This window comes from Cavia porcellus, unplaced genomic scaffold, assembly GCF_034190915.1.
Source record: "Cavia porcellus strain 051 isolate PalLab524CR breed Dunkin Hartley unplaced genomic scaffold, mCavPor4.1 scaffold_7, whole genome shotgun sequence".
Classification (NCBI taxonomy): Eukaryota; Metazoa; Chordata; class Mammalia; order Rodentia; family Caviidae; genus Cavia; species Cavia porcellus.
Genome location: NW_026947490.1, coordinates 16,565,603 through 16,579,881, shown reverse-complemented (window position 1 = coordinate 16,579,881; position 14,279 = coordinate 16,565,603). Strand labels below are relative to the sequence as shown.

The 14,279-nt window shown below is 43.8% G+C and overlaps 1 protein-coding gene across 1 annotated transcript; it reads left to right on the top strand.

The window, feature by feature from the left end:
* The first annotated feature begins 1,363 nt into the window (after nucleotides 1–1,363).
* Nucleotides 1,364–12,207, top strand: Wdr87 (WD repeat domain 87). The gene is given in 5 exon segments (XM_013149725.3): nucleotides 1,364–1,476; nucleotides 2,250–2,420; nucleotides 2,943–5,800; nucleotides 6,463–6,719; nucleotides 7,126–12,207. Coding segments are annotated over 5 exon segments (8,301 nt in total). The 5' UTR covers nucleotides 1,364–1,401; the 3' UTR covers nucleotides 12,066–12,207.
* The last annotated feature ends 2,072 nt before the right edge of the window (nucleotides 12,208–14,279 follow it).

Below are 14,279 nucleotides of genomic sequence, written 5' to 3'. Positions count from 1 at the left end.
GGGGTGTTAAATAGCTGACTGTATCAATGTTTGTGGATCATTGAACACAGATGTTTGCAGTCTACCTGTTTGAATGTCCACCTTGTATTCTTTGATACTGTGATTTGAGGAACTATTTTCAAGATGATAATATGTAATATACTAACAGGTGATTTCTTACTGTTATGGTTTTTTTTTGTTTGTTTGTTTGCTTTGTTTTTGTTTTGCTTTGTTTTGTTTTGTTTATGTAGTTCTGTATTACGTGTACCCTTACACCGCTTTGGTTTGTTTTGTGTTTTTCTCTTTTTCCTCTTAAATAAAAAAAAAAAAAAAAAAAAAAAAAAAAAAAAAAAACAAAACAATCCAGTGACACATGGAAGTCTGGCATTTTCATTTTATAAATGGGGAGAAACAAGCCCATTGTGGCACCGCTAATGGCAGACACTTGATAGAAAGGGATTGTTATAGGATTATTTATAATTCAACCAGGAAAAAAAAGCTCCTCCTCATGATGACAAAAAAAGCGGAAGGAAGAAGCAAATGATGAATGGTAGATTGTTTTCTACAAGAAAGTCACCCAATTCCACAATCCTGGGAAAGCCTACAAGACCACAGGCTGGTCCACGCATGGTAGCACATTTCTGTAACCCCAGAATTTGGGAGATTGAGGCAGGAGAATTACCATAAGTTCGAGGTCAGCCTGGACACCATAATGAATTCAAGACCAATGTGAACCTATATAGCAAAGATCCTGCCTCAACACACAACAAAAAGACCATAGGCTGGATCCTTCCTCCAGCTGTGCTAGGGGCAAGCAGTCCAGGTGCTCCTTTTCTCTGTGTACTTCCTATCTCAGGAATCAGATTTGGATGTCAATAGACTCCCCTAATCCCTAAGGAGTTGTTACGAGTTACAGCTTCTGGGTCTCACCTCAGTGTAGGTCTAGGACAGGGACCGGGATTTGGCATTTGAAGATGTACCCCATTCCCCAATAGTCTTGATATAAGAATTTCAAGAACCACACTCTGAAAATCTGCTCATCCTCACAAAATGTTGTTTTCCTGTCAGGGTATTCTTTTCTAGTCTCTCTCTCTCTCTCTCTCTCTCTCTCTCTCTCTCTCTCTCTCTCTCTCTCTCTCTCTCTGAGTTTCTGCTTACCTCCCTAATCCTTTATTTATGCTCTCTAAGCTTCAGTCTAAAGCATAGGTAGAATACTAACCTATGTCACAAGGTCATAGTGAAGATTAAATGTGAAGATCTTGTAATTCCTGAAATATACAAGGTGTGCAGTAAACATGAATTCATGGTTCTTTCTTCTGACTCCGTAGCTCCTCAAAATATAACAGTAGTCAAGCAGCCTTTTTTTGGGTTCCCACAGGTGTTTTAAGCAATGGTCCTGAGGACCTTAGGAAAATCAAGGTGATGTCTTCCCCCAGACTCATCCCCAGCTGGAAGGACTTTAACACCTTCATAAATGACATCATACATAAAAACAAGGTAAAGCATTAATATGGCATCAGTCAGCCTCTATCTTACACTAATGAACATTTCTGAGGAGCCATGGATTGTCTATGTCCAAGAAGCAAGCAGGATAAACCATCAAAACAGTTGTCACTTTAGTAGAAAGTGAGCCTCTTACAAAGGTACTGAATTGTAGACAAAACTCTGAAGCATTGTCAGAGGAGCTAATGTTCTGGAAAGAGAGGTTTCCTAACAGAAGGGAGAAGGCAGCAGAGAGAGCATTAGCCAACCTCAGTTTTGCTATGGATGGCTCTGTATCAATGGATCCCAGATACATGTTTTATAGCACATGTTCTAGCACTATGCATCATGCATTCTGTATATGTGCTGTTTCTGTTAAACTTAATGGCCAGACAGTGTGTCCTAATGTCTTACTTGTACATTTTTAAGCTTTGGTAACTTAGGGCTGAACTGATTTTTAGAAAATTCTCTTAAGGTGGTATACTTACTTGGGTAATGTTAAGAGGAAAGATGTGGTGAGTATCAGTTTGGGAAAAATATCGTTTTTCCCTGTACCCCCACTATAAAACTGTCCACACATGGCCTAAGGATTCAAGTTCCCTCATGCATTAGGAGATTTGTCACAAATGTAGAGATTCCACTGGTGGTGAGCTGTGCATGTGTGGGTGTAATGGGAGTTAGGAGAGGTGGGAGGTGTGATTTGAGGAACTGCTTCAATCATGAACTTTGTGAAAACACATTTAGTGCATGTGTGCCCTGGACTCTTAGTTTATGCTGTCTCCCTCTAGGAATCGTTAGATGTCTCAAAGAATGAAACAGTTGTGCTGAGTGACCGGTCCCAGATACTGTTCAAAGAATCTCGCTATCCTCAACATATGCCACTTATATGCCATTATTTCTGTGATGCCCACTTCTTTGCCTCCCTCTCCTGGGTGACACCCCACACAAAAGATACACAGGTAAACTCTCTTTTTCTTTCTTCTTTCCCTTCTTAGCCCATTTTCTTTTCTTTCTTTCTTTCTTTCTTTCTTTCTTTCTTTCTTTCTTTCCTTTTTTGTACTGGGAATCGAACTCATGACCTAGCACTTGCTGGGCAGGCACTATGCCAATGAGCTAACCCCCCCCCCCGGCCTTCTTAGCCCACTTTCTATGGGCCAAACCCATACAGCTCTCAGACCAAACTGACAAAGGAATATAAACCCTTAAATAAATGTGACCTGGATCCTGGTGCCCTGCCACCTACTTTCCCCAATTACTGTCTCCATGCTGAGTACACTTGAGTTCCTGTAAAATAGACTGAGGTTTAAAAAAGGGTCCTACACTTTCTACCTCTACCCTAGTTCCAAGTCCCATCACTAGGGGGCAAAATCACTGTAGAGTCTTCCAGTTCCTCCTTAACAAAAGAACAGGAAAGCGTAGCTGAGTATTTGGCCCTTTTCTGCTTTACTATCTTTTCTAGTTTCTACCTCATTCTCTTCCAGGCTATAGTGTGGATGAAGAGCACATCTGAGGACACGGTTGAGAAGAGAGCGTTCTCCATGACTGAGCGACTGCCACCCATCCAGTCAATGGTCCACACCGGTTCCTTTCATATTCTCGTGACTTACTGTGGTGACCTGATCCTGCGCCTCTTTGGGGACCACTTTCGGGCATTCAAACCCCTAGCCACTGTGCCCTGCCGCTTCAACATCAACTGTCTCTGCTATGACCCAGAAATGAAGATGCTTCTGTCAGGCATCTGGGGGTCTGTGGTCACCTGGGTCATTGATTCCAGTGGCAAGGGCCTCCAGATAGCTCACATGATTTCCATACCTGGTAATGAGCTTGTGCAGGAAATCGTGCTCAATGGTCCCAATGGCTCCCTCCTAGCCCTCTGTGAGACTGCAGTGAGAGCCCTTGAGCACCAGGGCCAGGGCAGGCTGGGAGAGGTGAAGAAGTTCATGTCCACCAGCAGTGGCTCCTCTATCACCTGCTGCTTCACCTGTTTGGATAAGGATTTTCTCTATGCTGGAAACAAGGCTGGGGAAATCCAAGTATGGAGCCTCAGTCACAGCCACGCCCTCCACAGTTTCAAGGCCCACTCCTCATTGGTGGTTTGTATCCGCAGCCGGTCAGAGGCCAACACCCTGCTGACAGCCGGCCAGGAAGGCTTACTGAAGGAGTGGAACCTTACTTCAGGGAACCTACTTCGGCAACTAGAACTCCGTGAGGAGCTGTACTGCCTCCAGTTTATTGATGACACTACCTTCTTCTGCCAAACTTCCCACACATTTTTCTTGCGCCGTCTACCCTGCTTCTATAGCCTCTTCCATGTCTGTGGATCTGCTCCCCAGCAGGTGCATCGGGTCTTCTGTGGCGATAACTGGTACAGGATCCTGTGCATTACAGAAGATGGCCTGTTGCGTTTTGTGTCCCCATTAACAGGGGATCTTCTGCTTCTCACCTGGCCCTTCTCAATCCTGGACCACGCTGTGGATTGGGCCTATGACCCAGGTAAAGAGGAGCTCTTTGTGGCAACAGGCAGCACAGAAGTGTTGGTGTTTGACACAACCCGTAGTCCTTGCCCAGCCAAGTATCTTATATGCACATCACCAAATTCTCGGGACTTTGTGTACTGCCTGGCTTATGGACATTTCCACCTGGGGCGAGGGATAGGAGGACTGGTATTCTCTGGGCACCAGAGTGGTATGGTAAGAGTGCTTTCCCAGTGTAGCTGTGCCCGAACAGAGAGATTCATACACTACGGGACTGTCCTGGCACTCTCTACACTGGCTGCAGGGCTTTCAAGTGGCCTAGAAAACTCTTTGCTGTGTTCCTATGGAATGGATGACTATATACACTTATCAGAAGTTGTGTTTGATGGCACCAAAGTACAGCTGCAGCCTCTCTCGAGCATTCTCAGCAGCTGTCCCCTAAATCAACTGATTCTCTTGCCCAACTCTGTGGGAGCCATCACAGATGCTAACTGCCTGCATCTCTGGAAGTTCCATGATTTTATGTCCTATGGGTCACAAAAAGGCTCAAAATTCATAGAGACACTGCCTCTGCACCAGTGTACTATCACATCCTTTGATGTCTGCCTGTCCTTGAGTATTTTTGTCACAGCTGCTAGTGACGGCTCTGTCCGGATCTGGGACTTCCATGGCAGACTCATAGCCATGCTGGACTCATCACTGCACTTTGGCCCGCTCTGCTTTGCAAATGACAGGGGAGACCTGCTTGTGAGTTTCAATCAGGGACTTTATCTGGTGTCTTGCTTAAAACTGCTTCCCCCTAACCTGCTTTCTCTCCTTTCCTTAAGGAGTATAGCAGATGAAGTGCTAGAAGCCCCTAAGCCTTTCACACCAAGCTTCTTCCTCTCTTTTGAGACCATGTTTTTGCCCAAGTATATCTACCTGGGTCATGGGAAACAGGAGTTAGTGGGTCTGCAGAACCTTGTCAATAAGCGGGCCATTGCCTTTGACAATTCTGTGCCACATGTCATAGAAGAAGATGAGGATGGGAGTCCTGTGTTACTGGGTACCCCCAAACATGAGGAGGGAGTACAGATGAGAAAGCCTCCCCATCACCATTATGTGGTTCCTCCTCAGTTACAACTGACTTATTGGGATGGACTCAACCCTTATCAGATACTGAGATGCTACTTTGGTGATGGGCGGGAATGGTTCCTTGCCCCTGACTGCTACATCCCCAACTCAGTGATTCGTGCCCATCTTTGGCCAGAGGGCAGCCCGATACACCTACAGTGTAACCTGCATTCACCCCAGCGTGAACTGGAGTGGGAAACATCCCAACCCTTCTTCTTCTGGCAAACCAGGGCAAGAACTTTAAGTAAAGTGCAAGCAAATGAAGAGGAGGAGGAGGAAAGTTTCCTAGCAATGAGAAAATCCAAGGAGGGAACCTACAGTGTCCTTATAGACTCGGCAAACCGTAGTTGGCTGGGCAGAAAAATGAGTGAAGTAGCTATTAGGAACCTAGTTGAGACGATCCTCACTATTATGACCCATGCTCCTCCACTGAAGTTCCAGTGCTGCATTGGTGCACTAGGACAGATCTTTGCCTCTTACCAGGTGTGTCCATCCCTGCGCTCTGAGACTGCTCATCGTCTGCTGGATGAAACAACCAATTCCAACCCACTGATCCGAGAGCTAGCCTGGGAAGGGCTGAAGCGCCTAGGAATGGTCACTCATCTCTTTGCCTTGCCTCTGGCCCAAGGGTTAATGGATAAGGATGAAAGAGTAAGGAATAAGGCCCTCAACATCATGCCAGAGACTGGAATCCACTCTAAGACCTCACTCTTAAACTTGATTCAGAGACCAGAGACTTTACAGGAGATGAAGTAAGTTGTTTGTGCTTTCCTCAATTTTCTACCACCTGCTAAATTTCTTTTTCCTCTTCTGCATTTTTTCAATCTTATCTTTTTTAATCCCTGTTCACTAGGCCTCCCAAATCCTTTTTCTTTTTGAGATGAGGTCTTGCTATGATACCCAAATTAGGGTCAAACTTGTGATCCTTTTGCCTCAGCCTCCACACACCTACAATTACAGGTGCATACCTGGCTTTCTAACTTTTTTCAATTCCTAGACTATTCTTTTTTTTTTTTTTTTTTTTATCGGTACCAGGGATCGAACTCACGACTGCCTGCTTGCAAGGCAGGTGCTTATGCCGCTGAGCTAAATTCCCAGCCCCTCCTAGACTATTCTTGATGATCCTATCTACTCACTCTTTTCTCCATTTCTTTGCTATTTTCTGCCTGCACTTTGTCTTTTTAAGTTCTACTTTTCATTTTTTCTTGCTACTCTGTAGTTCCTACACAAATTCCCTCCAGTCACTGCCATCTTGGTTTCTTAGATTTTTTTCTTTCTTCTTGGTCATTATTTACCTGTACCTGTGCTGTCCCCCTCGGTCTCTTTGCCAAACTCCCTGCCTATTCTACAGAAAAGTTCTTTCTTTCTCATTCTCTCTTCTGTCCATCGTTTAACATAGTCTTTCCTCTCTTAGGCAAGAGGTGATTGGGGACGAATCCCTGGGCCACCTGCTGGGGATGCGGCCCACAGATCTCCAAATCCTTTTCACTCAAGTGCAGCGGCGACTGAATGAAAACTTGACCTTGTCAAAAGAAGACAGGATGTCTCATTTTTCTTTATATGTCTCAAACCTTATGCTCTCTCCTATACAACCTATCATTGTTCCTGAAGAAGCTGATGTCAAGCGCAGCAAAGGCCAAAGACGGGGCCAAACAGGGGGCAAAAGGCACAGTATGTATGGAATGATCTGATCTGTGCCTCTGGGTCCCTAAGAAGCAAAGTAGTTGGGGCTGAAACAGGTCAATTGATACTGGAGGGAAGAGAGAGATAAAGTGATTTCATCATAGAAGAAAATTCTCTCAGAACTATCTACTGAAACTTGTGATGATCCCAAGGGCTATCTTTCCAAGGATTGCTGAGGAGTAAGCTGTGGGAATACAGAGAGTCTATAGAATGCTTTTTTATTTTTTACTTTAAAATTTTTTATTGTAAAATTTGCAGTAATAATTAGATTCATCATTAGGAACTGTTATATGTATGTAAGGAATGCTTTAAAAAAGAAAGAAAAAAAGCCCTATCCCTTTCTGTTACTCTTTCTTCCATGGCCATTCCCTTCATCTACTAATTTTTCTTGCAGCTCAAAAATTGTTGCGAGGTCTTAGAAAGATGAAAGAGGGAGACTTTAAACAGATGAGCACAGAGCCAGGCCCAACAGAAGGTGAAACTGATCAGAGTAAAACTGTGCCACTTGAAGTGGAGAACACAACTTTCTACTCCAGGACCTCAATCAGTAGTTTAAAGGACTTTCAAGATGTTGAACCTTCAGAAATAGATGTCTCAGAGAGTTACACTGCTCAGACCTTGAAGATGTTAAAGCAAATGCCTGACACAAGAGGCAAGAAAGCTACAGCTAAGAAACTCACAAAGAAGTACAAGAAAAGACAAGAGGAAGAAGTTTTAATTGAGGAAGAGGTGTCTACTGTAGAACCAATAGAAGAACCAGCTAGGAAAATAATTAAACCTCAGGGGCGGGGTGCTGCCGGAGTGCCTGGCCATAAGGTTGGATCTGCCACCTCCTGGCGGGATGATCTATGTCGTCTTATGACCCTGAGGATATCTGGTTCCCAAACAAAAATGTCAGAAGATCTAAACACTGAGTTAGTGACTATGGCTCAGGAGATTCTGGCGGATCGGCAACCCAGCTGGGAACTCTTTCAGAAGATCTGCCCTGTGTTGAAGAAACAAAGCATGGAAATGTCTGAGGACCTTGACAGGGATGTAGTCTGGCCAGAAGAGAAACCAAGTTTTATCTATGAAGAAGAAATTAGGGAGGACATGGTTATCAGAGACAAGGAAGAGACACCAGTGGAGTACGAAGAACAAGTGCAAAGGGAAGACAGGGACATGGAGGGCTGGCAGGTAGTTCCCAAAAAAGGCAAGGAAAAGCAAGTTGTTTCTGTAGAATCAGGTGACCTGACTAAGAAAAAACAAAAGTCAAAGAAGGAAGAGAAGAAATCCTCTGAGAAGACATCTATGGAAGAGAGGAAAACAACCCAGGAGGACAGTAACATACATAAAAAGGAGAACAAAATAACTGAAGGATTGAGAGATGTGAGCAAGAAAGTCGAGGAAATGACAAAAGCAGAAGAGAAAGTGGTTAAGCCAGAAGAAAAGCCAGTTAGTGTAGAAAAGACGCAGTCTTGGCAGGAGTGGAAGACCTCGTGGGATCAGTGGAAACAGGCACGCAGTGAGAGAAAGATATCCTGGGAAGAATGGAAGCAAGACTGGGACAAAACCCATCTTCAGGAAGAGAAGAAACTGCCCCAGGCTGAAGAGGAACTATTCCTAGAGGAAGAAATGCAGGAGGGGAAGAAAAAGCAGCTGAGTAGGGATGAGTGGAAACAGATCTGGGAAAACGTGTTTTCTCCGAGGTTCAAGGATAAGAAAAAACTATTCAAAGAGTGGAAAGAAGTATTTAAGGAATTGAGAAGAGAAAGAGAAGATGAAAAAGAAGAGCTGTCCTCCACACAAGAGCAGAGACAGATCCAGGAAGAGCAGAAAAAGGCGAGGGCACAGAGAAAACAAGCCCAATATAAAAAACAAGAAGATAAACAGGAGAAAAGACTAGCACAAGAAGAAGAGAGACTCACACAAGAAGAGAGAAAGCTGGCCCAGGAATATGTGAAAATGGCCCTGAAAGATAAGAAAATGGCCCACTTAGACACTAAGTTTGCCCAGAAAGAGGAAAAAGTGGCTCAAAGAGAAGAGGAGTTAAGCCACAAAGCAGAGAAATTGGCTCACAAAGAGAATAAACTGGCCAAGAAATTGAAGAAAGTTACTCAGGAAGAAGAGAAACTAGCAAAAAGAGTAGAAAAAGCAATTGAGGTAAAAATACTGTTGGCCCAGACAGCAGAAATAGTGAAGCAGAAGGAGCAAAGTCTGGACTGGCAAGAAAATGTGCTGGCTGAGGAACTAGAGGAACTGGCAAGGGACATGGAAGACCTGGCTTCAAAAGAAGCAGAGCTGAAGCAGGAAGAAGACAGACTGGTTAAGGAAAAGGAGGAACTGGATGAGGAAGGGGAAGTACAGGCCTTGCAAGAGGAGAATCTGGCTAAGAAAGAGAAATCATTGGCCCAGGAAGAAGAGCTGCTGGTGCAGGAAGAAGAGAAGCTGGTGCAGGACAAGGTAAAAAACCCTAAGGAAGCAAGGAGATTGGCTTGGAAAAGGCAGTTACTGCTAGAGGTCAAAGAGAAACTGGCCCAGGACAGGGAAAAACGGACCCAGAACAAGACAGAATTAACACAGAACAAAGAGAGACTGACCCAGAAGGAAGAGAATCTGGCTCAGAAAAGGAAGAATTTGGCTCAGGAAAAGGAAAAATTGGCTCAGCAGGAAGAGAATCTCCACCATGTCGAAGAAGAACTCCACCAGGAGAGAGAGCAATTAGCTCAGGTGAAGAGGAAAACAGATACATACAGAGAGACACTGGTTCAGCTAGAGGAGAAGCTGAGTCAGGAAAATGAGGGATTGGTCAAGAAGAAGGAGAAACTGGATGCTGTAGAGAAGAACCTGGTTCAAGCAGGTGGAGCCCTGGCTAGAAACCAGGAGAAAGTGGCCCAGGAAAAAATGGAATTATCTGTGGCAAAGAAGGCAGCGCTCCAAGGAAGGGAAATACTCAGAGATGAGCTGGAAGTTGCTAAGATAAAACACACACTGAACATAAAAAAGATGATGATGGTACTTCAAAAACTAGTCAGTGATGAAAGGAAAATAAGTCTTGAAGAAATAAAGATGACAAACATAAAGCAGTCACTTGTTGTCAAGGAGAGCACACTGAGCAAGGAACAGAGCAGACTTGATATCGAAGAGTTGAATATTTCTGATCAAGAGTCAAAACTGGATGAAAAGAAACCAGTTAAAAAACAGAGAGAAATGGCCAAAAAAATGAGTACTATTACATATCATGAGAAAAAAATGGCTGAAGAGAAAAGTAAATTGGCCAAGGAGCAGAGAGAAGTCATACAGGCTGTAGAAAAGGAAGGGGTAATAGAGGAGGAAGATAAAACTCTATTCCTTAAACACAAGCAGAGAAAAAGGAAACAGTCAAAAGACATTGATACCCTAAATGAAAAGTTTCACAGAAAAGTGGATGAGATAGAAAGTGAAGAGAGCATTTCTAAGGAAATAGAAAATCTATTAGAAGTAGGACAAGAGAGTTTGTCTGAGGAGGAGGAGGAAGAAGAAGAGGAAGACAAGGAAGAGGAAGGAGAGAAGGAAGAAGGAAGGAAGGAGAAGGAAAAGAGGAGTAAGGAAAAGGAAAAGAAGAAGAAAAGGAAGATGGAAGAGGATGAAGGTTCCAAGGAGGAGGAGGAAGACATGCGAGAGGAAGAACTGGCAAGTTTGAGTGAGACACAGGAGGAGAGAAGTTCAATAGAAATGGGCAAGGAAAAAGACACCTTGAAAAGAGAAAAACCATTTAAGCTACAGGAAGAAAGAAGAAAGGACCTACAAAGAAGAGAAGTAGTCCCTTCTATTGGAGAAAGATTTGTTGCAGTCAAGGGCAGTGGTGCAAAACTGAGAGTTCTAAAAGTCCCTTCCGGACAGCCAGTCTCTGTATCTATGGATATTGGAGGGAAGATACAAATGCCCCTGCCTGTCAAACAAGTACCTCCAGAAGAAAAACTCACAGCACTTCAGACATGGAGCACAGTCTCAAAGGTAGAGCTAGAGGATAAAGAAAGAGAACTGTTTGAAAAATATAAACACGTTCCTCTACCTGTTTTGGATACAATTTTAATGTTCCAAGAGCAGGACACGAAGATACCATTCACATTCAACATATTTAGGAAAACAGTGGAGGCTCACAAACTCAAACATAGACTCCCTGATGCCAGGTGGAAGTGGCTTTTGGAGCATCATCCATCTCTGACAGAAAAACATAAGATACAACCACCTCTTGCTCAGATCCTGACTGACAAACAACATCCAGAGGTACAAGTAAGCCTCACAGATACAGAGTGGATCCATCAGGTCCTAGAACGGATGGAAGCAGGAGAACAGCTTTCCAGAGACAGCTTCCACAGATTGTGTCAGCTCCTCAAAGACCTGACCTCAGAGGGAAACTTAGAGTAGCTCCATCCGGCCATGCTTGACACCATCGTGCACCATCACATGCAGGCTCTGGAGTCGCGAAGCACAAGGGCCTCGGAGCCCAGCAGGAAATTCATGACTCTGAAACACCTGCAAGCGATTCCTCCTAGAAAAGGAAAGGAGAAGGAAAGTTGGCTAAAATCCTTGACTGTCCTTACACCAAAGTCCCTATTACCTGCCAAGGTGATTACAGACCCAAAGGCCACAAACTGGCATCTTCTAGGTGAACCTTGCAGAAGCGCACGGCTACAGCAGCTATCCAATGCTCTCAGGGAAATGCAGACACATTTTTATCCTGACACAAGAGACCTCTTCACAGGTGCCCATGCCTCTGTGGAAAAACAAACCATGGCACTAATGTTTCAGAAGGACCTCAGGGATTTTAAGGATAAGGACAGGTTTCTTAAACTGCCCAAGTTGGAGAAGAAGACACAGCCTGTCTCACAAAAGAAGGAAAAGATACCTCCATGGGAGACATTTGTGGCACTGTACCATGTTTTGCGGATGCTGCAGCAGCGATACGGTAAGGACTCTGCTGCTTGGACGGAACAGTTCCATCAGCTCATGGACTTGTACCAGCTCAAGTCTCCCAGAATCCAGAGGCTGCTACAAAATCTGCTACTGGGAAAGGAGCCTCAACCCAAACAGATCATCAAAAAAGAGGCCCTGCAGGCTATGGAGCCAGTACCTGGGGAACGGGTGTTTTACTGCCTGATTTGTGGTGGCTCTCATACCCCAAGCAGTCTGGGGTTCCAGAATGTGATACCCCTTCCTGGATAGAATAGTGTGTGCACCTTCCTTCCTGTAGGTATTGCCAAATATGGGATCTTAGAACTTGCCTGGAAGAGCCTGCCCCAAGCTGATACTTGCCTCACTAAGGGATTTCCCCGCATCATTGCTACCACTCCCAAATTTGGGACTGGCTAGAGGTTAGAACTTTACATTCTTAATTGGAGAAAGCTTTGCTCATCAGAATCTAGAGGTTCATTTCTAGGGACCAGATCAAAGTGCTTTCCCTACCCATTTCTGGAAACCTGTTTGTGGAATAAAGAGGAGGTTTTTTTTTCAACTTTAATGTGTTCTTTTTCCCCAAAATTTATATTTTTAGAAAGGTAGTCAAAGACACACACTTCTGTGAGTGGGAAAATGTCCCAGTGGCTACGGTATTTACTCTGTGAAGCTCTTGAAGAGTTTGTCCTTGACCTCTTCCTTCCTTATCTCCCACCATTCCCACCCCCAAAACTACAGGAAACAACTGTCACAAAAGTAGTGTATATACGCATTAATATAAGAAGTGGAATGGATTTAAGAATCACAGAGCTAACATTTTGATTTTAGTATTTGGGGGGCATGCTGTGGGGAGTGACACTAATTCCCTGATCATAGCTGTGCATGATGATGACTTGAATCCTAAATAGCAATTGTGCTGGGTATTGAGATCCTTAGAGTAAAGGAAAAAACTTCACCAAGTTTAATGCAGTACTATCTGCTGAGTTCATTGCTGGATTCCACTAAAGAGTGAAGCCATCTGAGGTTAAAGCAGGAGAGAACCTTATGCCTTTCATTTCCTTTGGTACCACCTGGAGATGGAGTTTGAGAGAGTGATGGAATAAGAATTCAGAAGACTAAGTATAGGCTCAAATAAGTCCCCAGTTGTTGAGGAATTTATGATCCTTACTTCCAACAAATAAAAACATAAGATTTAAAAGAAAAAATGATGGTAGAGGAAGCTTTCACTGCTAGTAATCTCGTTGTTTCCTTACATGGACTCTTCAGAGCTGCCTCTTTCAAGGGAAGCTGAATCTTCCAACTGCGTCTAGTGAGCACCTCATCTTTGCCACTGTCCATTCCCTGCCACAACCTCTATTTTGTTATTCTAATCCTTTGCATCTTTGTATGTGTTTTCCTTTGGGAGGAAACAGGAGATAGAGGGCAGAACATTCTGAGAAGTTAAATTCAGCTCAAAGGTCAAGAGCAATGAGAGCTATGAATCCGCAGTTGGGCTCTTCTATATTAGGGTACCCATTGGGCCACATAGACTGTGTGAGAGCCATGGTTTGGAGCAGAAAGCCTCAAAACGGATGACTCACTTGACAGCTAGGCAAGCCAGTGAAAGTAAGGATAGCCTAGTATCCTTGACTTGACTCACTTCTCCTTTTTGGCCTCTGTTTACTTATCTGTCAAAAGGGAATAATACTCACTATGAAAATGAGGCATGAAAGAGGGACACCACTACAGAAACCTAAAGATACTTAAAAAGATAAAACTAAAGTCAGGTTATCGGTGGCTCCTCTAGTAAAAACAAAACCCAGTGAATTGTTGTGATCCTAAGGTCAGAAAGGAGCCTCAGAACCTTGGTACTTGCTGTGACCAGTTTCTTTGTCTTGTTTTGTTTTTTGAGACAGGGTCTCATTACGTAATTCAGGCTGCCCTTGAATTCACTATGTGACCCCCCTCAGTAGCCTCCAACTCAGGGCAATCCTGTTGCCTCAGTCACTTGAGTTCTAAAATTATGGGTATGTACCATCATACCCAGCCTAACGATTCAGATATGGCAAGAAGTCATTCGTTTGTATTTTCTGTTATGCAAATCTGGGGGCTGGAGATGTAGCTCAGTCACAGAGCATGATCAAAGAAAAGTAGCGACATTTTTTGGGCTTTCTGAGACAGAGTCTAAATATGCAGTTCAGGATGCCTTTGAATTCACTATGTAGCTCCCACAGTAGCCTCCAACTCAGAGCAATCCTCTTGCCTCAGCTTCCTGAGGGCTAGTATGACAGGTGTGTGCCTCCACAACTGGCAAGTACTGATTTTTATCAGGGAAAGTCATAGGTAACAAATTTGAAATTCAGGAATAGTTTAGTGAATGGGGCTTGGAAACAATTCTATCTCTGGAATTATGGTCAACCTAATAGTATATCATTTTACTACAAATTATTTAGAAATATTGACTAAAACATAATCATCCTTTCAAATGTGAAGTTGTGCTGAGCTGATAAGATCAGCAACAAAATATGAAGGAGAAATAAAATCAAATGGTAGGTCTTAGGTTAGGGGTGCAGCTCAGTGATAAAAGTAGATGCTTAGCATAAGCAAGGCCATAGGTTCAATCCCCCACATCAACACAAATAAAGCACACAA